The sequence below is a fragment of the Mixophyes fleayi genome, chromosome 5 (assembly GCF_038048845.1).
Source record: "Mixophyes fleayi isolate aMixFle1 chromosome 5, aMixFle1.hap1, whole genome shotgun sequence".
NCBI classification, from domain to species: Eukaryota; Metazoa; Chordata; class Amphibia; order Anura; family Limnodynastidae; genus Mixophyes; species Mixophyes fleayi.
In genome coordinates this window covers 43,136,526-43,160,661 of record NC_134406.1, presented here as the reverse complement: position 1 = coordinate 43,160,661, position 24,136 = coordinate 43,136,526, and the positions used below count along the sequence as shown (strand labels likewise).

At 38.9% G+C, this 24,136-nt stretch overlaps 1 protein-coding gene across 2 annotated transcripts in view; it reads right to left on the bottom strand.

The window, feature by feature from the left end:
- The window catches only part of ESYT2 (extended synaptotagmin 2), a 91,017-nt gene extending 69,962 nt beyond the window's left edge, over positions 1-21,055 (bottom strand). For both annotated transcript variants that reach the window (XM_075212109.1, XM_075212110.1), the window contains exon 1: positions 20,445-21,055. In XM_075212109.1, coding sequence (XP_075068210.1) covers positions 20,445-20,777 — 333 coding nt within the window. In that variant the 5' untranslated portion in view covers positions 20,778-21,055. The remainder of the gene's footprint in view (positions 1-20,444) is intronic.
- Between the last annotated feature and the right edge of the window lie 3,081 nt (positions 21,056-24,136).

Genomic DNA, 24,136 nt, shown 5'->3' with positions numbered 1-24,136 from the left:
TAGCAATAAACAGTAATATTAGATCACATAAGGAGAATATTTTTACAGTACATGCAAAACTCTAAAACACAGAGCATATTCTCCTGATCATCGTCATTTATTTTTATAGCGCCAGCAAGTTCCCCTGATGTTTAGGAATGTAAAATTATATGTACTTTACAATCATAAATCATTAAACAATTATAAAAGGAAATAGAGTATCGAAAAGAGATTAATTGCACCGATGGCCATGGAGATTCCCCAGACATATGGCTTTCTGAAAGTGGAGTTTCTGTTTTCCCAGCAGAACCTGCATCTTGCTTAGACAAATATAGCCATAATTGTATTGATGGATTTCTAGAATGTTGGTACTTCCTTGTAACGTGATGCACTTTCAGCATTCCAAAAGTACTTATGAAAACTGCAAAACTATGATGTTTCCTTTCTTTATGAGAGATGACCAGTCCTAAACATTAAACCCTTTATTCTCAATGCGGCTGTAGAAAGCCCCTCAGATCATTTACCCCTACACTTCTCTACAAACAGCCAAGTGGCGATATTCCTGCCCAAATGTACTATTATTAGACTGATCCAATATGTGGGACATAGTCCCAAACATGGGTTATTATATTGTAATTGGACACAATTGTGGTGTAATAAGGGATTCCTTCATTAAAGCTTAACTTAAATTAAAGGTCATAATATCAAAGTAATTTATGTATGATTTAGCTTCTCTCTTTCCTTCACATAACAATAGACTACTGTTTCACTTAACTGTATAATCTATGCCATCTGTTCAAAGCAACAATGCTAATATTAAGCTAATAAAAGTGTGACTTATGGTGGCCAAACGCTTTGTAATATTGTGGTAGACATGGGGCTGCTGGTGCAAAAATAACAGAGATCCCTGTAAGAATCTGATCAAAATCATCCGGACCCTTATAGGGTGTGTTGGAAGAAGAAATATATTGGCCAATGCGTGCGCTCGTCTTCCAACAGGCCACAGTCATTCCAGCAGTGATTTGGCTGCGATCTATGTGCATGGTCTAATCGGACAATGGTTGTGTTAAATCGATGCTCACATGGAGTACCTAGATCAACCCATTGTGTCCAGCTGACATCTCTCGTTTCTCTTTATCTACTTTGAATTGAACAAAATATATGGTGGATTGGTTTGCTTTTAATGAGGAGTCGGGTGTGTGGTGTATAATGCTCCAGGTCTGTAGAGAGTGTAATAGAATTTTATTCTATGTCCAGTGATCATATCATTCTGGAGTGATATAAAGCCCTATGTCTAGATTGTATGCAGAATTTACACCTACTTGACATGACATGACCACTGAACGTCAATCAACTACACTTTATATAAACGTGGGAAACTTTCGTGTCTTTTCTCAGGAAATCCTCCACTCGGGTCCTATTACTGCCAACATGCCGACATATTCTATCACAGTGTACACGTCAGAAAATCTACCTTACAAACATACTGTGATGATATTTAAAGACATGCTGTGGCCCTTAAGCCATATCTCCCAAGTGTCCTGGTTTCGGCAGGCCCGTCCTGATTGAGAGCTCTGTCCAGCAATCCCAATCAGGACAGCTTTGTCCTGTGGGTGGGAAATTTGGGATGGCATGGTAAAGCAGCAGCGGTGTTTGGAGGGGAGTGGAGGAGCCCCCCTGGGTGTGGCCGCATCCCCCATTGGAACATAGCCACGTCCCCTGTCTTGATGCCGGATACCCAAATGTTGGGAGATATACTAAGCTTCAGCATTTTATTTTTTAAGCAGGGACACCAATGGTCACTGTACTATATTCTATGGATCCCGAAAGTAGTTTACAAAAGAACACATTACAAATATACATTGCAGGACACCTCTTGTATTCCCAAAACACAAGCTGCACACCTCTGGTGTATATAATTTTGCCCAGTTTGATTCAAAAGGTTTTGACTGATTATGGTATTTGGCACAAATTCATACGCACATAACAAGGATTCTCATGAGCAAATCAAATAAGAAAGTTTATAAATCATATTTGAAAACACGAATATTTCAGCAATTCACACTTAAAAAACAGCATCCACCCAGTAGCAGACAAGTCTACTTTAAAGCAAGTTGATTCAACTAACATTTACAAAGCAGTACATACTTGTCACTCGCCGAGATATCGGGCAGCTCATCCGACCCCCGGCAAACTTACCTTCCTCCGGTGGGCCGCTCCGTCTCGGGCGCCGCCATCGTGGATTTGGATCTGCGCATGCGCAGACCCGAGATATATAAAACCTCTGGCCGCATTCCCATTGACCAGGCAATTTTGGCACCAAATATAAAAGGCACCTCCTCTATACACTCAGTGCCTGTTCCTTTAGTTACCTTTGGTGCTAGACGTAGCTACATCCTATAACCTGTCTACAGAGCCGATGCTCCAACCAAGTACCTGCAGCTCTATTTACTTGTCTACAGAGCTGACGCTCCATCCAAGTACCTGCAGTTCTATTTACTTGTCTACAGAGCTGATGCACCAACCAAGTACCTGCAGTCCTATTTACTTTGTCTACTGGGCTGATGTTCCATCAGCTGTTCCGGTATTTCATCTACCCTTGACCGCTATTGACTGTCCCTTATCTCCTGACTTCTTAAAAAGGTCTCGCTTAGTACTCTAGCAGGGGCCGCAACCTGCGAGCAGACGCAGCTAAGACCATACTGCTTTGCGGCGGTTCCACCGTCTACTCGTTAGACTTCGCGCCCTGCTGGAGTAGCGCTAAACTCTGGGAACCCTAGGATTCGCATCGTAAAGACCTGCCTCTCGCGTGGAACCGTGACAATACTATCACAGGTTTCCCATTGTGTCCCAAAATGGCTGCTCCAATCCTGCTCTGAGGTAAAAATCAAATATACTAAACAAATAAAGCCAAAATAAACATTTTCATAACAGAATCATAAATTTAAAATGCACTGTTCAGTTTTACACACAGTTTTCACTTATAAATGTAATTTATTTTGCCCGATATAGACCATATACCTGGCCCAGACAAAAATGAGCTGGAGTATAGAAAATTTAGCTTGGCATTTTTTCAAGTTTCATCAATATTATCAACTTATCAAGGGTTTAGGACTCTGACTTCAAGCGAACGGTTACAATTGTCTAAATGGTAGCAGCTGTCCTCACAGGATGTATGACTGCCATAAATATTCGTCCTCCATTGTACAATACAAACACAGGATCATTTTCAGAGAACCCGATCCAAGAAAAACCACGTGCCTCAGATCATCCAAATTACCGAAACCTAATTTGGAAACAAAATTCTCCATTTATCATGCATACAGTCAACTAAATGCACGTCTGTTCTGACTCACTGTGTGCGCTTGATTACATCCACGTCTAAAGTTTTAAAATGAAGCAGTTGATATTAGGAACATCTAAAAATAAATATGTATTTTTAAATAAATGAAACCATGGAAATATGGTTCTAATTTCACATGTGCTAATATGGAAAGTGTAATGCTATAGTGCAAGCTTGCAACAAAATAAAAATATGGACACATCACATATAGAAACCAGGTCATTTTGATAGTGATGCCCATGTCTGTCAAAGAAGTCAATTTTGCCAATTGTCTGCAAATAAAATTCACAATACAATACTAAATTCCACACTCTTGCTCCACCTGACACAATTAAGTACATCTCGAAAGCAGACCACACACTGACACATCAGGTCATTTGCCTCAACCATCCAATAATTGGATTGGTGTCAACTTGACCAATCATTTGGTGGGTCATTACACAGATCCAGATGTTCCACAGTTGACAAAACAATTGGATAACTGAAGGTACATGCAGTGAGGTCAGCCAATAAGGTAATGCCTAAGGGATCTTGTAGGCCACATACACATCCTCAGGGCAATTTAATTGCAGACCACCAGTGCGACCAGCTTTAATATTTTGTCAATTGCCTACTATGCTCCTTCTGCTGGTTTTTTTTTTTAGCAAAAAACGCTAGTAGCAATGTATGTTGAAACCAGTGGGTAAGTTATATCACATTAAAAAAGGAAATTATATATACACCTAAATAAAAATTTGATGTCTACCTGCAAGCTTATAAACTACAGTTTTGTTTTTTTTTAAAAATATGCAGTAATCTTTTTTACATGCAAATGACAGTGAGCATTAAGCTGGGTAATGGGAAGGGCATTTAAAAGCATAGTATAGTTGTTGATAAATTATTCTTTACAAGGATAAGAAAAAAACCCTCACGACTTAAAAAAAATGGTAGAATAGCACATGATTGATTAAAACATGGATAATCTATGCAACATTGCATTAGTAAAAAGTGACAATCTTTGAGGATAATTACGTGTCACCGCCAAACGTGTATTTATGGATCCCTGACACAAAAGTAAGCAGACACATTAGGGAGTTATTTTTGAATTTTATTTTAAGCCTTTTGCTGCTTTTGGATTTTGAAGATCTGGAATCTGATTATTGCGTCTCAAAAATCCACCAGCAAGCAAACCATAAGACATCCCATAGGTAGTAGCTGCAAAAACAATTTTTGCCATATGAATTCTGGTTCCCTGGAACATATGTAATGCAACCTGTATCATGCAGCCCTTGGCTCACAGATCACTGAACATCTGCATCAGACAAGCGCGGGCAGCTCCGATCATAGGGGGGGCCCTCACGGGGGAATGGAGGCCCCCTTAGCCCAGGGGCCTCCATTCCCTCAATCCGGCCCTGATCACACTATTTCTGGAGGAGAACTGCTTTTAAAAGGGATATTTTTATACAGAAGCAGACAGAGAAACGGATTGAAATAAAAAGCACAGGAAAACTTTACAAAAATCGGTTGATTTATAGATCTTGCATATCAAAATGTAATTTATTTTCCAAATGGAAGTTAAAATAACGAATATGAGACCTTCGGTCTAGGACGAGTGAAAACGGAGACAAGATAAACGATTGTTTGCAGGTTGTATAAAGGTAGTGTCTATACAACAATGATGGAAATCATTACACATACTCAGGCCTTATATATAAAAAGCAAAAATGATTTGCCATTAAGTGACTCAACACAAGGGTGTCCCCCTTCACCATTCCTATTCCCTTTATATTTTGTAATAGGAACAGTAAATAATCAGAGAGAAATAAGACATGCTGCTTTTGAACAAATTCAGGCCAAAAGAAGGGGGGAAAGAGATACACAAGTATTTACTGGGTTTTCTGGCTAGGGACAAAATACCTCATGAAAACAGTGTTTGTGTACAGCTCTAAGGACGTCCGTTACACATAACAACTGAAATTAGATCATCTTAAACCAATCTGACAGCACATGACAGGGCATGTGAGCCCACAGATTTCACAAACCCTGGTAATATCAGGATCTAACAAAAGTCCAGTCAGGAGTGGTGGAAATATCGTCAGATGACTACACACAGTGCAAGGTTAATATCAGACCACATGTATTGAGCTCCATAGATTCATGGACAAATCAAATAACTGTCTCCATTTACAGTAAAACTAAACCTAGAAAGTGTCTGAATAAATATCTGGTTAATGCTGGAAGTTCAACTTGTATTTCAGATTCAGTGGCCCTTTAAGTAGAATACTGTGAACTTGCTCTGGATAATGTCCCTGTATTCTAGGTGCTGTACATGGAAAACACAGTTGTGAATGTATCATAGGTATTACACATACCAGCTGTGCTCTTTATACCTCAGACCACTAACCTCGTGGTAAAAATACCATTGCTGTCCAGAGAGAGAATTATGAATGAGCAATAACATTAGCTATGTGTCACTCATATATAGGGGCAGCACTATACACTCTATTAAAGCATATATTTATTTTCTTCTTTTTCTATGACTGCTCAGTAAAATACATTACAATTATTTTCATTTACGAATATACATTTGGCTCCTGCCATATTGCTTGCTCTGCCATAGTAAAATGAAGCAACATCCAAGGGGCAAAACAGAATACTGCCACCCAGTGGCCAAATAATCACTACAAGCTGATACAAGAACTATTCTATTAACAATCAATAAAGCTCACCCTTTTTAATTGGTGAAACAGGCAGTGTGTGATCAGGAGGATAAATAACCAGCAGAAACCTCTTGATTCAGGCTATTGGTCTCCCAGCTCCATAGCCCCAGTTTTCGTCCACAGATGTGAGAGGAGCCCCAAGAAAGAGGTATGGAAGTAGCAACCTCCGGGATAGAGGATGGGGCACATTAAGAATATATATGTTTCTTGGTGGTCGTGCAACTTTAAGACAGCTTCTTTATAATATGGGAGGACCCATGTTTACATATAATTGTTATTAAAGTCAAGGAGATCATTTTATTTTTATAGCTCCACTAATTCCGCAGCACTGTACAGAGGATATTTGCGATTCAAATCAATCCCTGCCCCATTGGAGCTTACACACACACACACCAAGGTTAATTTTGATAGCAGCCAATTAACCTACCAGTATGAGTGTGGGAGGAAATTGGAGCACCCGGAGGAAACCCACGCACACACAGGGAGAACATACAAACAAGTCCTTGGTAGGGAATCGAACTCATGATCCTAGAGCGGTGAGGCAGAGGTGCTAACCTCTAAGTCATCTGTTTTAAATTCACCACCTTCAAGTGATATCAGTTGTTTTAAAAACATAATGTTCCTGAAATTAAATGCCAACTTAATAATTTTGTAGAGAGCAAAACATTGTTGCAACCATGGCAGTAACAGAAGTCTTGGCAGCTTGCCAAGTTCTATGGTAGTGAATATGGAAATAAGAGAGTATTCTGACCAGCAAACTGACATGCCAGTTTAAATCTCTAGTTAAAAAAACTTTTGTATACGTTTAATTTTTCTGACAGTAGGCAACAAAAAATAATGTGCAAATCATTGTATTATCAGTTAGGAGAAGTAAATAAAGTGTAGGTTTCCCTTTGTGTATATATTCAATGTAATACATCTTTACTTATATAAGCATCACTTGGTTAAAGTTAATTTAATGCAGAAATCATGCCAGCCACATTAATTATAATCAGTATAAATACACTTAATTCCATATTCACCCACACATTTCATCCGTTCTTTTGTGATTTGATCTTTAATTAGTCAAAGACATGTAAATTCAGCACAGACAGCGCTACTTCCAGTAGTAAGAAGGGATGTAAAATTGAATAGGTTTTCAACAATACTCGCTCAAGTCTGTACTGTAGAAACATGGGGTCTGATTCATTAAGGATGTTAACTTAAGAAACGTCTTATTTCAGTCTCCTGGACAAAACCATGTTACAATGTAAGGGGTGCAAATTAGTTTTCTGTTTTGTACATAAGTTAAATACTGACTGTTTTTCCATGTAGCACACAAATATCAACTTTAAATTTCCATGTACAAATAAGCTATCAAGTATTTGTGTGCTACATGAAAAAACAGTCAGTATTTAACTTATGTGCAAAACAGAAAACTAATTTGCACCCCTTGCATTGTAACATGGATTTGTCCAGGAGACTGAAATAAGAAGTTTCTCAAGTTAAGATCCTTAATGAATCAGACCCATGGACAGTTCAATTAAGGGAAATCCAAAACATGTGATTTACCAATTAGCGGGTAAAGTCATCTTCCTTTTCATTACATAACTGTAAACATTAAAATACAAAAATACCAACTTCACTGTGTATTTTTAAAGTGCAACACTGTGTATACACAGTGGACAGACATTCTGTAGGCTGAATATTCCGTTCCCTATGAACTAGTTATACATCCGTGACATCACTAGTTCCTTTAGACATGATTGAATCAATACTGTCTCCACCCCATAATATGGCTGCCTTTGTGTAGACATTACTACACTTTAAATGCCCCCAAACACATACACACAACAATATTCTCCCCTGATGAAAACATACTCAATCATATCTTACAATTATTGCTGTGTGTGAGATCTTTGTATTGTTATGTGTGTGAGCAGACTGAACAATCATAATTAAGCAATCTCTTGTCAGTGCCTGCTCAATATATCAAATTGATCAGATGTAGACCTTTAGATTAAAATTAATAGCGTTTGCGGGTACCCTAAAACACAGCAGCCTTGTTCTGTTGCCAGAACGCACCATTTCTATGTGCACAAAACACGACTGTCATTTTTCATAGTTGACTGTAGCTATAACATCAGCTACAAGTAAACCGCTATGGATGATAAAACAAGGGCTATAAATGTGGGATTTCCTACTGATCAGACATGTGCTTTGCAGTGATAAGCCAGTAATAAAACCAAGGTTTATTACAGAAAGTTCAGAACCTATGACCAAGCAAAGCACACACCTCAGCATGTGCTCCGACTGATAAAAGACAGCGAGTTTGTAACACCGGTCTGATGTAGGACTGACAAGTTCCTAGTTATAGGATGGAAACGGTTGTCACATGTATAAGAATTATTAGAGGAGTCCTAGAAGAGACCTGACTCAGAGCACAGGAATGCTTGCATGAAAACCATTAGAACTGAACTGTCCATCAACATTTTTCTCAGCCTTGTCATCCTAGCTACTCTTGCCAAAAAAGTAATTTAACCAAAATCTAAATTATCAAGGGTTGTAGTTGCCATCTTAGGAAGGATGGTCAACCATAAAGTAAGTGCTATGTTACAACAGGATTTGCTCACAAAACATGATGTTTTCAACTCAGAAAGATCTTCATCACATATGTTTCTAATCAAAACTGTAGAACTATTTCAAAGATAATATTGTGTGATACAAGATCATGGGATTCTGCTGAAGTTAACGATACTTGTGAAAGCAAACAGGTAATCTAATCTTGTTGATCAGAAGCACTGCTGCCGGGTGCGCCATTATCTTTATAGTGACAAAGGAAGTGATCTGGCTTCTCCCGCTTGAATGCCAAATGGTTGGAACTCATCCGGTTTGGTCACCAATGGATCTGTCACTCATCATTGGAACTGGACAGTTTAACCAAACAGCTAAAGTTCATTTAAATGAACAAAGACAAAAATGTCAGAAAGGAACATTCCAATACATTTATCTCTGAGAGAAAGCACTATGTATCGCATATAACGTGGCAAGTGCTTCAAAAGTGATTTGCTCACTTAAATTGGACTTGGAAAAGTAAATTGTCTAGATTTTTTCTATCAATTACTTTGTGTTGTGTTTTCCCATGTGTTCCTTTACATGACTAAAGTGATCATTTAATAGGTAATACTTTTGAATATGCTGTATTTTCGATTTTAAAATTAAGTAGGAAATTTATGTTTGTACGTGCATTCAACTCTGTAAACAAGAAAGTCTTTAGTTAAAAGGTCCTCCTGCTGAACCTCAGGGCTGGCAGAGGAACGGAGGATCCCTGGGAAAAACATCTGCATGTACTGGGACTCTGGGCCATCTAATGGTTATAAATGTTATGGTGATGCGACAGCAGAAAGCAGACACACTAAACATAAATCAGTCACTGTAGAGTTCTTAAACCAGTAACTGCAACTTGTGATATAGCCCCTTCCCCTGTATGTGTATCCAGTCTTAGGGGAACCTAAGGAGGATCTGAGGGCAACACATGTAATGGCTTATTGAGGGTGTGTTCACCTTACAAGTAGTACAGATCAGTGGGCCATGATTCATGGGGGTTATCCCAAACAGGTGAATCCAGCACTAGAATAGGATTACAGACTGCCTCAGTGCCCACTTGGCCAGGGTTAGTATACCCCGCAAGACAAACAGCAGCCTGTGCTCCTCAAAAACATATAGATCACAGTGCAGGGACTCTGGCGAGACTTTCAGACAGATAATCAACTTCATACTGGCTAGCGGAGTGTCCATATGCCGTACCAGCAGTACCAACTGTGAGTAGAGGAGAGCCCCCAAAGCATGGTGGCCTAGGTAGTCGGAGCATGTCAGAGTCCGACTCCAATAGCACTCAAGGCCCAAAATGCCCTTTTTGATTTGGCTCCATGGAAAATGTTTATAACTATGATGGTTAAACAGAGTAATATTCAGATGCAATGGTTGGTACTGGTCACTGCTCAGTGACATTGTCAAAGGACAAGATGACATAGTTCTGTCACATTGTAAACACCAGTTTCACGCACATATATTTAGACATCAGTCTAAGGGCTATCACTTACTCCTTTCATTCGGTCTTGCAAGTACAGACGGATCAGAGTTTATTGGCGCGAGCGCGCGCGCGCACACACACACACACACACACACACACACAATGCTTTTTTTTAGTGAAATCAAAAAGCTCAAAAATATAATTTGATTATGGCTTTTTGTTTAGATAACCATATTTAGTTTGTTTTAAATAATCAATAAAAATAGCATGACTGGCATTGATTCTTAAAAACTGTAAATTTCCGTCCATGCATTCTGTGTAGACCAGTGGTGGGCAAGAGTCAGCGCTAGGGCTTCATGCAGACCTCCAAGACTTCATCTGCGGCCCCAAGCTCCTTCCTGCTTTATTATCATATTGGTTTATTATTGTAACACTTGTTAGCTTGCTGATATGTTATGACAGATAGGAGTTTTATTCTTTGATTAAATGTATTGTTTTAACTTACTAACCGAGAATAATGTGGTCGTTTCTTTCCACCCAAATCTGCATGCCGCAAACAATGTCTTAAATGGCAGATCAGAAGATATTAGTGTGTGTAAAATGTACAATACCTGATGGAAATTAATGGGACAAGTGTGAGTTATAAACACTAAGTCAGGACCTGCCAATACACTCAGCAGATAAGATGTGCCGTGCCATGAGAAATGTATCCCTGATATTTATAGCAGATAAAGAGATAGTTGGGATGACTATAACCTTGCACTTCTATACATTGAACTTTGTTATCTGCTTGTACGTTCCAGAAGTAATGAGAACATCTAATTTCAATCAATACTAAAAAAAATAAGAAAAGAAAAAGGAGGAAAAACTCCTTATCAACCTGACATTTAACACATTTATGTTGCACCTAACACTTATTAAGAGTGTTTGACTATGGTCAGAGCACCTACAGTCAGTATTCATGCATGTCTGTTTATACCAAGTGTTGAAGTGAGTGGAGCCAACAACCTGCAGCCAGTTAGATCATTCATATGTTCACAGCAGCACATATTTCAGCAGAGGAGTGTGTGGGAGACAGTGACCTTTCCACTTGTATGAATGTGTAAGTGAGAACACGACTAGGTTGTTGTGAAGGGAATGAACCTAAGCAGACAGCCACAGACTGCAAGTTAGAAAGTGGAAAGAGCAGGGTCCCTCAACAGCACACAAGAGATTCCTCTCAATCTGGCCCAGTAAAAATGTGGTATGCCACCAAAATTTCCTTCACATATTGACTTTTAACAAGTTTTACTATAATTACTAGAGTGAAAAGGGGACAAATAGTGAGGCCTTTTTGGAAACAGAACATAGTGGACTTCTGCACAGTTGAACAGGTACATATTATGAAACAGTGCTTATTAACAGTGTATAGTGTTGGCTTTCTCTACGCACTCCACCTGCTTTAATGAATATTATTTGGACAGCAGGAATGACAGGAGACAAGAGCATTGTGATTGAAATATGCTACCAGTCCCGATAGTATGAATTGTAAGATTTAATTAAAGATCTAGGACCTGATTTATTAAGGGAAGTAAGGCAAAAAAAGGAGTACATTTTTCTGCTGGACAAACCATGTTACAGTGCAAGGGGTGCAAATTAGTTTATTATTTTGCACATATGTTAAATACTGGCTGCTTTTTCATGTAGCACAACAACTACTTGATAGCTTTATTTTTACACTGAAATTTAAAGCTGATCTAGGACATGCCCTACCCCAACTATAAATCTGTCCCCACATTTTAAATTTACCTCCCCTCCAATGCTACATGGTTTTGCCAAGTTTTTTTATGCTTTACTTTCCATAATGAATCAGGCCCCTAGATTGTAAAATGTAATTAACTATGGATTTTATTTAAAAAAAATCATTACACATTAAAAAAAAGTCACTCATTCATAAAATAAAGGTTTTTATTTTGCAAACACATGAATGGCTTGAATGTAGAATGGTTACTACAAAAACTGAATATGAAAAAAATCATAATGAAGATATTATAAAACTTTAATTAATATTCCCATCTGCACATATTGTCAAAAGCAATAATTCCAAGGTCAACACGAGTGGCTATGATGGATCTTTCTAACCAGAGTCCTTTCGAATGCTGTAACAGTAGAAGTAAGGTCACCGTATAGCATTCATATAAATAGCACAGCTTTGAATCATGGGGTCAAACACAAATACCACTTAACCCTTTGCAGAAAAGGCAACACAAAGGGTTTTATAGATTGTGCCTTATCCAACTAAGGACATGACTTTAAAAACTAAAATATAAGTTGCTTAAATAAATTCCTCCCTTACAAACACACACGTAAAAGCGGCAGAAGAAATGAAAATATAGGAGTTAAGCATTTGAGCACAGGGGGAACATTTTTTCTGATGCACAACATACTTCCTGTCAGTAAAGAAACTGAAAGGAATTGCAGACAACTTAAAACTGCTGAACTCAGAGGCCACTGCTTGCAGCAAGATAGAAAACAATGTAAAACATCAATGAGCGGCAACTTTTACTATATATCCATGATTGTTACTAGATGCTTTTTCATATTAGATAATTTTAGATTTAGGTTGTGTGGCCTTTAACAAATGTAACTGTAGGAGCTTCAGAGCACCACATTTCTGATTCAAAAGGTCATGCAAATTGTAAACTACAATTTAGGATAGTCACTGGATTACATAATTGTGTTGAAAAAAAAAATAGTCAAAATACCTCAATTTAAGCAATACTTGAGTCTTGGAAAAAAAAAAAGTGGTCAATGACACCCACGGCCAATGTACAGAGATTGGCTGGATCATTTTGCTACACCCAATAGGATAATTTCCTTATTCTAATATTAAACGTCTATTTATACTTGTGTGTTTGAACAATGTTAAGTGACAAGAACTCTACAATTACGGTCAGTAATTACTTGGATTTTTGTTTTGTAACATCGTCTTCTTTACTTCCACTTCTTTAGCAGAGCCTGGATACTACCCAAGAAATAAAGAAATGGGGAATGAAGATAAGAAAAGGGAGAGAAGAACCTACCAGCTCCTGTCCGTTTGTTTACTTGTTAGAGAAGAGTCACAAGATGTAAGTGACCTAAAGTGACTGCTAACATCTGGTAATGACCAAATGCATTTGAATGCTGCTGTGCTTGTTAAAACTTGCTAACTTGATAGAAAAAGCAAATTGATAATGTTCACTTACATTGCTATTGTCATGGCATAAACACCTTCTCTCTATATAACAATCTCAGAAATTGTACAAATGTTGATCATATAGAGCAATTTATAGTGGGAAAACCATCTTAAAAGTAGCATATTTGCCCATAAATACAATATTGATAGATTTGAAACCCTGTAAGTTGAAAATTAACAACACAAATTTATTCTATCTTGTCTACTATGTAATACAATATTTGCATTCATATTACAAGCCTGATGTACTCTTATGATTACTATGATCAACTCAGGATAGTTAAAATCCATTGTTGTATTGGGTGTATGTCAATCACTTGCTATGATCTACCAACTACCCACCCACAATAGTTCACACTACAGGTACTGACCTGGTATAGTTCATGGTCGGTATTTGGAAGAGGCAACAATGTCCAGTCTCGCAGTATGAGAGGGGGCACAGAGGGGCGCATAGAAATATATTGCGGAAAAAAAATTCATACCAGCAACAATATTTAGGACAAATCAACCACCCACCTGATGCACGCAATCCACACCCTATTATGTGAAACACTCTCCTTATCAGGTGCCTACGATTTGGCATAACCTGGCATAACTGCTCCTGTTGGCTGGAGTGGTATTTATATTTGATAACATTCAGCTAAATTAAAAAATGTGTGATCACGTATGTATCCATTAGGAACACCCGTGTTTGATAATTAATAATATGAGGATATAAGAAGTGATCTCAGAGTTCCGTGCCCTATAATTTCTATGTGGTCCTGTGATGGCCATTCTTAAGAGTGCATATAAAACATATATTCACCTGTGATCATACTGAGAGTCTCTACATGGAGAGTATTCTTTAATCTGTATGTACAACAGCATCATGTCCACGGAAATGTCACACATTAAAATAGACAATTTGAACTACAGTGAAAGTGACATTTGAATGCGATCAGCTCATTAATAATGTTTGCTGTTTTCATTTATACTTACTGACTTTGGTCAATGGCCAATGGTTATTTATTTAACATAGTTAGTTTTAGGGGCTTTTTTTGGTATTCTTGAGCTTGTTTATTTCAGTAGTTATTTGTATAAAATGTAGACCTGAATTTAAAAGCCTTATTTTATCTCAACACAAATCATCTACCTTACATAGGACAAAGCCTCTTGATTGCCGAGTCAAAATACACCCCAAATCAAGTCCTGACAGATTGGAGTTCGGTCATTAAAAATAGATAGACTTCATGAAGTACAAAGTTAAAAAGCAAAAGCAGGTCAACAGAAACATGACAGTGCCTTGCAAGCAGTAAAGGAGGAATGCTCAGCACTACACAAATACTGGTACACTGCACTTATATATCTAATCAGTGTCATTTCTGTAAGCGCACTGCAGCATCCTGTTATTATCTCTGAACAGCATCAATGGGTGCTCTCCTTTCATTGCCAGAGGGCTAAGGAATAAGGGTGGCGATTTACTAACATAAGTGCAAGAGTACAGAAGCCCATAGCAGTCAAAATAGCTTTGATCTATCTAGTACAAAGTTAAAGCAATGAACATTATTATTACAGTCAATGCAAGTTTCAGGCAGATTGTGAATTTTGAGATGTCAGGTAGCATTCAGAGTAGGGGGGAATAGGTTGGATGCAAGTTTCATATAGATGGCGTGTTACATATATACCTCTATGTGTAATGAAGTTCAATGAACTCAGTGTGTTCTGGGACATTGAAATCGTGTGAAAAACACATCAGAAGTGCAAAGGCTTTTAATGTGCTAAGGAGGACTCCAATCAACAAACTGAATTTAGCCCTGCTCATGGCATGAAAACCGCATGGTCCCAGTACACACACAGTTCAATAATCAAGACATCCGAAACATCATCAACTACAGGCTGAATGATATAGGTGCTGACACCCTAGGGTGACGCACATAAAAGTTGCAGATGGGAGTCAGAAATTACATCATTAATAAGACTTATGTAAAGCTGGGTACACACTGAAGAATTTTTCCGACCGACGTCAAACGAACGTACCTACGACTGAAGGTCCAATCAGTCTGGCGATTCATGCATACACACTGACACGATTTACCTTCAGATCTATGCTCTTCATCTGGTCCTTTATCTGGTCCTCTAGTCCGGAGAATGACAGCACAATATTCATTCATTCACATTGATTAAAACCGCCTTGTTATAGCTATCCACATGTCCTTACGAATTTCGTTAGCTTCTGCGACTCTGGAACGAAATATTCTGTCTCAGAACGAACAAATGAATTATTCCTTCTACAGCACTCTCTACATTTATTCACTCTGACATTCAGTGCTACATCGGCTGAAAAGAGCCCGACTCTGTAAACTCTATGGAGATCGTCAGCATGAGTGCACACACACTACATGATCGTTAGGTGATTGATCGGAAAATATTGAACTGTACGACCAACCAAATTAGGAGACAATTGTCCATTTGGGCAGACTTTCGACCATCGTGTCACTACACACACTGACCCGACTTTCGAACGAGCGGTCGTATGTCGGCTGGTTGAGCCGATTATTGGACAAAAACCCTGTAGTGTGTACCCAGCTTTAGACTCTAGTACAGACAATCTGAGGTTCATATTGTTTGCTAGCTTCTAACCATCACATATCATTACTATTACTTACCCCTGCACAAAACACTATTTTTACAAAAGTATTACAAAGCTACCTGAATAGCTATTATATGTTTACACTTAAGTAAATCTTGTTTACACTTAAGTAAATCTGTCCAGAGTGCCAAACCTCTGCTGACATCAGATTAATATTTTCAAACCAATGCGGAGGAGAAAGTGGCTTCTTGATATTGCTTGTTTTTCGCATTTTAAAAACCAGAGTATAAGCAACAGCCTTGCAGTCTCCTGAATAACAGAAATGCTCTGTTTAGTGGACACACACACAGAGCTATATCCACTGAAAACAACCATAACAGACATGTTTGGTTTTGACATTTAAAAGGTTATATCCACATTTGACTGCAAAAGTTTTAAAAAGAACCTCAAATCTACAACTACCCTTCACCAGAACTGTATGGGTGACTCTCCAGAGACACACTTCTACCGTGTTGTGGGGGTATATTTACTAAACTGCGAGTTTGAAAAAGTTGAGATGTATAGTGCTGGAGAGTGCTGGAGTCTATAGCAACCAATCAGATTCTAGCTTTCATTTATTTAGTACATTCTACAAAACAAGTTGTAATCCGATTCGTTGCTATAGGCAACATCTCCACTTTTTCAAACCTGCAGTTTGGTAAATATACCCACAGCTCTACAAAAGAGGACATGATTTGGAGTAGGCCCCAGAAAACTACTATTTCAGCCCTGCCCAGCTATCAGACCACTTAAGGCTGCTGACACAATGGCTCCAGCCCTATACCAATTGGTGCTGGGATTTTAAACATTGGCAGCCCTAAGCGGAATGACAGCCAATGGCGGAATTATTCCTTTACACTTTTCATCCAATAAACTGCATCCTTCGAGCCACTTCATAAGGACTGTGGATTGTGCGCCGGCTGCATGCGACGGACATGGAGGATGGAACACTAGATCGCACTTGGCAATGTAAAGTCAAGATCACCCTGAACAGTGTACTATATTCAGCACCTTAATATCTTACACACATATAAATAGATATTAAGGATGACCAACTCTCTAAACAAATCAAAAATGTCATGCATCCATTATAAATATACTAATCTAATGCGAGTAGTAATTGCTACTATCCACATCACTGTGTAACTGATCACAAAATGCTACAGGAAAGGACTGTAGTACACAAGGGTCTTTCTAGGCCAGATACATGACCAAAGCATCCATGGTGACAGCATGTTATACATCACTCGTGTCTCTGGAGACAATCACAACACAAGCAGCACCTGTTTCATTATGGGTTCAAAATACTCATGTGTATGTCACTTAGGACCAGCCAAATTCCAAGACCAGCAAGAAAGCCGAACAGCGAAGTTGTTTTTGGAGGGGAATGCAAATGGTGCTCAGGTACAACAGTATCATCATCAGTTATTTATATTAATTCCGCAGCGCTGTACAGAGAACTCACTCACATCAGTCCCTGCCCCATTGAAGCTTACAGTCTAAATTTCCTAACATACACACAGAGAGACTAAGATTAATTTAATCAGCCAGTGAACCTAACAATATGTTTTTGGAGTGTGGGAGGAAACCGGAGCACCAGGAGGAATCGCACGCAAACACAAGGAGAACATACAAATGCCACGCAGATAAGGCCACAGTATCCTAGTAAAATATGAAGTAGGACAGAAAAGATTCCTGTTGGAAACAGTTTAGTAAATAAGATGAAGAGCAATTCATCTGCTACCAGGCTTTGGGAAGAATAATAATAATAAAAAAAAAAATGTGACAGGCGGTTTTGGGGGAATGTGTGGTGAGTACATAGCATGGCAAGTCCGTAAAATGGCTAATTAACATTTTAAAAGAAAAATTTTACATTTTTCCATGACACTATTCACATGATCACTCAAGAATCCTCTACATAGATATGTAAGAAATGTTCCTGGAACATGTTATAAAACAATTTTAGCTTTCCATTCTGAAGGAATTTGTGCTATTTTAAAATTGTTTATGGAAGCTTTTATATTTTGACCCTTTAGAGTCAAATCTAATCAAACTGTTACTGCTTGCATAATGTACATCAGAGGTAAGCTGCCCGATTGTTTATAGTGCAAGGCCAAACTGGTGTAATGGTTGATAATCTCACAATCTAGCAGACTGTAGTCATAGGCAACACAGATTTTCCATCAGTCCCGATCAGCAACTGATAGATCCAAATTAAATGATTATGGGGATTGGCTCTCAATTTGGCTTCAAACAATCATAAACATAAGGAAGATTGTTCTTCCATTAGCATAAGGAGGTGTTCTTTACGGTAAAGGTGATTAATCTGTGGATTTTTATCATCACATTAGACAGTGATGGCAAATTAACAGAATTTAAAAAAAAATTTGAATGACTTTATTATAAGAAATGTAAATTGTAGCGAACATTATTTGGGTGATTTATCCAGGGAATGTATCAGATGAACACTTTGGGGGTCAGGATGGACCCGTTCGGCTAAAATGGGATTTTCCTTTGCCTTCGTCTATACTAACATAATACAATTTTATTAAAGGTTGAATTTAAAGGACTTGTCTCTCCAAAGGTGCAAACAAAACTGAGCGTAATGGAGCACTATTCAAGGAGCGGCGGCCATCACGGGTCCCGAAATTGAATTGTTCATTCAGAATTCTCAACAAAATACATTTAATTCACAAATTACAGAAAGCTACTAGGAATTTACCTTTACCATAATCTATTTTAAATATTCTCGATACATTCTTCACACAGAAAAGTTATTTACATAACGCCTTTATTATATTAATTAGAGAAGCTCAGGACCTGGTTAAGTGTTCAGGCCACCCTAGGTTAAGACACTTGTAGCGCCCCCTCTCCAGGTTAATATACGGTAAACAAACACAAGCTTGTTCTTAATTTAAAATCCGGCTTCGTTCACCTGCCCCGAACCGGCCCTCAAGCCAATCAAATTAGAATTTCGAATTGGTTTGAATAATTTGAGCAACTCTAATATTTACATACCATCTTTGAACTGGATACAAAATCATAAGTTTTCAAAGCTCTGAAAATAATTGTGCATTTGTTGAATTATCCACCAACAAAAACAAGAAAAGATACACAATCTTTTCATTGCTTTTCTATATTATCTTTGCTTTGCAGAGTATTTGCTGCAATGTAATTCGATAATACTATGAAAAAAAATTCCACTGAAAAATAACAATACTCAGTGTGCATTGTTCTCACTGATTACATGGCCTGATTAGCTAGCAGAGATACAAATCCACATTATATCACAAGTATACTTGGGCAGCTGCCAAACAGGAACACCTCACTCTGTCACCAATGAACAGCTCTTATGTGTCAGTGCACACCCTGTAGCACAGGCTAGGTACTGTATTTAACTGGTAATCCTGCAGACCCCTATGAGAATAATATGCATGGAATACATCTGCACAGGGAACAGACCAAAAGCATGGCCAAACTGCATGACTCATACTATCCTTTGGCTGCCAGTTCTAAAGCAATGTAATGCATACTGTACCATATGGTCTCAAATTTGCAAGTAAGTCAATAATTAAGCACACTTAAATATGTGGCCTAAAGATTCAACAAACACTATTTTATCTTTTAAAGTATAGTTAAATTAAATCTAAGGACAATGTAGATAACTGCATACATTTACACACACATAGAAGTAAATCATACATGTAAGGAGTGAATTTTTGAAGCATTAAATGTCAGTGACTAATACTTTATGTATGCAGAAATACTGCTCATTTTATTCCACATTATCAAGGGAACCTGATGTTTCTGATACAGTAAGGGGGTGGACCTTGTCTAGTGAAAACTCAGCACTGTAACATAAGCAGTCTCTGCACTAAAGTATTGATCAGCCATGTACAGTGCCTGATTCTACCTGTACATTCAGTTTAATGATTAACCCAATATAACCTAAATGCTCTCATTAAATTCATTACATCCTCTCACACAGATACAGCACACCACCAATACCATAACCCAAGAACTATTGTACCAGTCATCATCCAGAGACACATGGAGGGGGCAGAGGCCCACATATGAATGTTCTTATGTTATTACTCCACCTTTGTAATTTTCAGTAGGAAGAAGCTCAGCCCCAGGGAAGCACTCTGACCCTCCCAATCACAGACCTGCAGAACTAGCCAGCAATCTGAGGTCAGGTTTCCCTTCAGGGTATATTTTGGGCTACCATGGAAGCTCAATTATACAATAGGAAGGCAGAATCTACTGTACTATGAACTGTCAATCATCGCTGTCAGTTCTGCAGAAGGACACATTATTCTGGACAGTAAAAAATAAGCCAAGCTCTTACTGTAACATTATACCTGGACCAGCAGGAAAAACATGCCAACACCCACACAACCTTCCTTCCTGGCACTACCCATATGCAATAGACCATGCCTAGGCAACCTGTCACTCTCAATCTGTTGTGGAACTATAAGTCCCAGCATGTCCTTCAGCATCTGAATGGCATAGCATTCTGAGATTTGTAGTCCCGCACAAGCTGGAGTGTACCCAGGCAAAAGACGTGTAACTTGTTGATTGACACTTACCCAGGCAGGCAGGTCTGACGTGCTGATATTGTGTTTCACCACCTTCTCTTCTTGTTCCAAAAAAGCCAGAGCCCTGTGCAACCGGGAACTTTTACTCCCTTTATTTTTCCTAAACCACATGAGGAAGACCAGAGCGATAAGTAACCAGCTGAAGCTCAGCCCGAAGTATCCCAGCACATAAACAGGGAAAATAATAACAAAAGTCTTAGCAAACTGATAGAAGAGTCCCGCAATATCCACGCTGATCATGCCGGGCTCCTCCGCAGGCACAGCCGGAGACATCCCAGGGGTACCAGGAGGGCTCTCCCCGTGTGTGTCGTCCTCCTGGGTCATTCTGCACACTGTGACCAGCTCAGATGGGGAGAGGGAATGTGAGTAGTGTTTATGTTGTGATTCAGTACAGCAGAGAGATCTCCCCTCCTCCTGCAAACAGCAGCTCACCCTAAAGCCAACATCAGGAACTGCCACTAGTGCCCAACATGTCCCCTCCGCAGGCTTCTTCTGCTGCTCTGCCCCCTGCCAGTGCCATGCAGGTCTAAAGGCTATTGCAGATCTCCAGAGAGCTCCAGCTTCTGCCACTCACTCACTGCCTCTCCTCCTGTCTGCACCCCTCCCACTGCCAGCCACAGATACAGGATGTACAAGCAGATGCTTTTTTTTTTTTTTTTAATCAACAAGCTTTATTCAAACAGAGATTTTGGAACACAAGGAGTAAGTATTAATGTATACCTATATTGTGCATAACTATAAGTATAATTGCATTTCATATCACATTGTAATAAATATAACTGGAGAAGCGTAAATATGCCTCAGAAATTGTGATGCATACGTTTTCAAATATAGAGCCAGATTCATTAACGCACACAAAAAGAATGTTACTTGGGTTTTTTCGTTTTTTTTTTGTTGTACGAACGTTATTCAGGTGCACACACGTCCGTATTCACCTACAAGCGGATCTGAAGAAACGTCTTTTGCTGAATACGGGTTTAGGTGCGCTCTGCGTTGACATACACGATACACTGCAGAATGCGTAAAATACATATGTGGAATATAAAGTCCCAAAAGAATGCAGAGAGAAAAATGAATATGCAATTGTTGTCACCTGTTAATAATATAGTCATTAATAAAAAATTAAAAAAATATAAAAAAAAGTTTCTTTTTGGTTTTTTTTCTCAACAAAATACATTTATCAGGGTGTTATTAATGTGTGCTGTACATAAAATTTAGGTTTACAGTTGCTCCTGATTGCAAAACATGTTCTAGCTTGCATACACAACTGTCATCACTACCACACGGCACTTGCACCAAATCTGTAGTAGGTGCAAGTGAAAATCACATACCTTTGAGATGCACTGGTGCATGAACACAAAATTGGCACACCCTTACTGTACATTGACCATACTTGCTAACTCTCCCGGAATGTCCGGGAGCCGCCAGCATTTCGCGTAAGTCTCACGAACTCCCGGGAGAGTGTGGCAATCTCCCGGATCTGCCCACTTCCTAGTGAAGTGGGCAGAATTGGGTCCAAAACGCCGCGATTCTCCGGGAATCGCAGTGTTTGGCCCCGCCCCCGCTGTAAAATGACGTGTTTTGTGTCATTACGTCACGGGGCACGACCACCTTCCCCGGCAGGCTCCATAAGTTGGCAAGTATGATATTGACTACATGCATTCTGCCCATGAAATCGTAGGCGTCCTTTGTGTTCAAAGATAAATTAGATGTTGCTCTACATTCACTGGCATATAGTCCAGCTCTGGGTATGCGCTGAGTGATTTTATGCAAAATACGGCACATATTGGCAATTACGTTTCATTGATGAATCTGGCCAATAATGTCTTAAATGCCAGAAGTAACTTACAGGTCCTATATTTGCTTCTTCTGTATTGTAGCAGGGTTTACTGTAAAGAGGTGTGTCTGATCTAAGCATACAGCTATGGGGAATATTGGGGCTGCAAAACACCTGATTTGCAGTTTAAAACTGCAAATCGGTTGATGCCGTTCACCAAGTATTCCGCCAAAGCACATAGGTTTGCAGAGGAAGATGGTAATGTTTGCTGAGGAGCAGAACTTTGTATTAATGGGGGGTGTTGGGTGGATTTGTCCGTAGTGAGGGTGTTCTTTGCCAAGTACGGAGTGGGCACATCATGCACTTAGTGCTGCAGAGCAGTGCAAAAATGAGATTTCATTTTGTGGAGTAAAATTATTTGAATGAGATACAGAAGTTAAAATGAGCATTTATTGCTGTGTGAAGGGGCTATTTCCACACCAAGATTACTGAGCTCAGATCCTGTCCTAGATTTTTAATGGCATGCATTTTGCACCATCCATTTGCACTTTGAAGGAGAAGTAAATTTGTTGGTGCACTTTGCTCAATGTAAACCATACTTTGCCACTCTCCCAGAATGTCATTTTGGCCCTGCACCCCGCAGCACTGGGGAGGGGCCAAAATGACGCAATACAAACACCCCAAACAAAAACTTAAAATACTTAAAAGTGTCTGTGTATAAAAGGCAATTTTGATGTCCCATGACCCTTATGATTATATGAGTTATAAATGAGGCTAAGCCAAGTATTTTACAAGAAAACTGAGCTTCTTTTTCAATAGTTTGGTTCTACAGTGGTAGGAGTCTCGATGTTTGATGTGACATTTATACTTGTTTCCCTCCTTTTGACCTCTCCAGATACCTGGCTGCAGTTTATTTTGCAATTCTGTGATTGTACAACATGAGTGCACAAGAGAAAGCTTGACAGAAATGTTAATACTGTATTGCATTACTAGGTGAAAGAGGAAGATTATGAACTGTAATAAACTCTTTCAGAGGACTCAGTACACATTCAGGTCAGACTCACGCTATAGAGATATTTTACTTGTCAGCAAATAGATTCTACAACTGACATTACTTCATTATTAGATTTCTCACTAACCACTTTACCAAGTCATTCTATGGACGTGTGGTGGAAAGCATGTCCTTAGTGAAGTTGCTTATGAAATGCCCTTTTAGTAATATATTATTTATAAAAATAAGCCACACTCTATATGAAAATGAACCAAATGTAGTAACTGTTGGGCAGATCGTGCAACGGCTTACAAGATACAGCACAAGATTCCGCTTTTCTTGTGCGCTGCCTCCCTATTCCCTCTACCCCTAATACCACCCACAGATGTCTGTTAGGCGGGCACCACCGACTGTACCAAATGGATAATATGGCCAACCAGTTGGGAAAACGAAAAGTAGAATACTGAGAAGTGCAACATAAAATTTAGGATATAAGAGAAGAGAGTGAGCTTTACAACTGGCAGAACTGATATAATTTGTATAAACTGAATAACAGTTTTGTAGGCATAGGATGTAATTCCAGGCAGTGCAACCCTTAATAGTAAAACATTTCCCAGCACTGCCATCCTTCGCACTCCCATGCAGAATGTTGCAACAGCACCCTGCTTGTCTAATAATCGGTACCAATAACCATTGATCCATCCACCATGATTAAACCAAGGTTCAGAGCACAGGTAAAGTATGAGTAGTGTATGGAGCATATTATAGAGAGCTGCTACTGAATAGACTGCAGTGACAAGACAGAACACTGCAGCTTAGACTGTCATTCGTAAAAATCCCTCTGAACTAAGGTTTAAAACATTACTTTCATGTATATGCTATATAGGCATGGTTTAGACATGAAAGTGCCTGTTG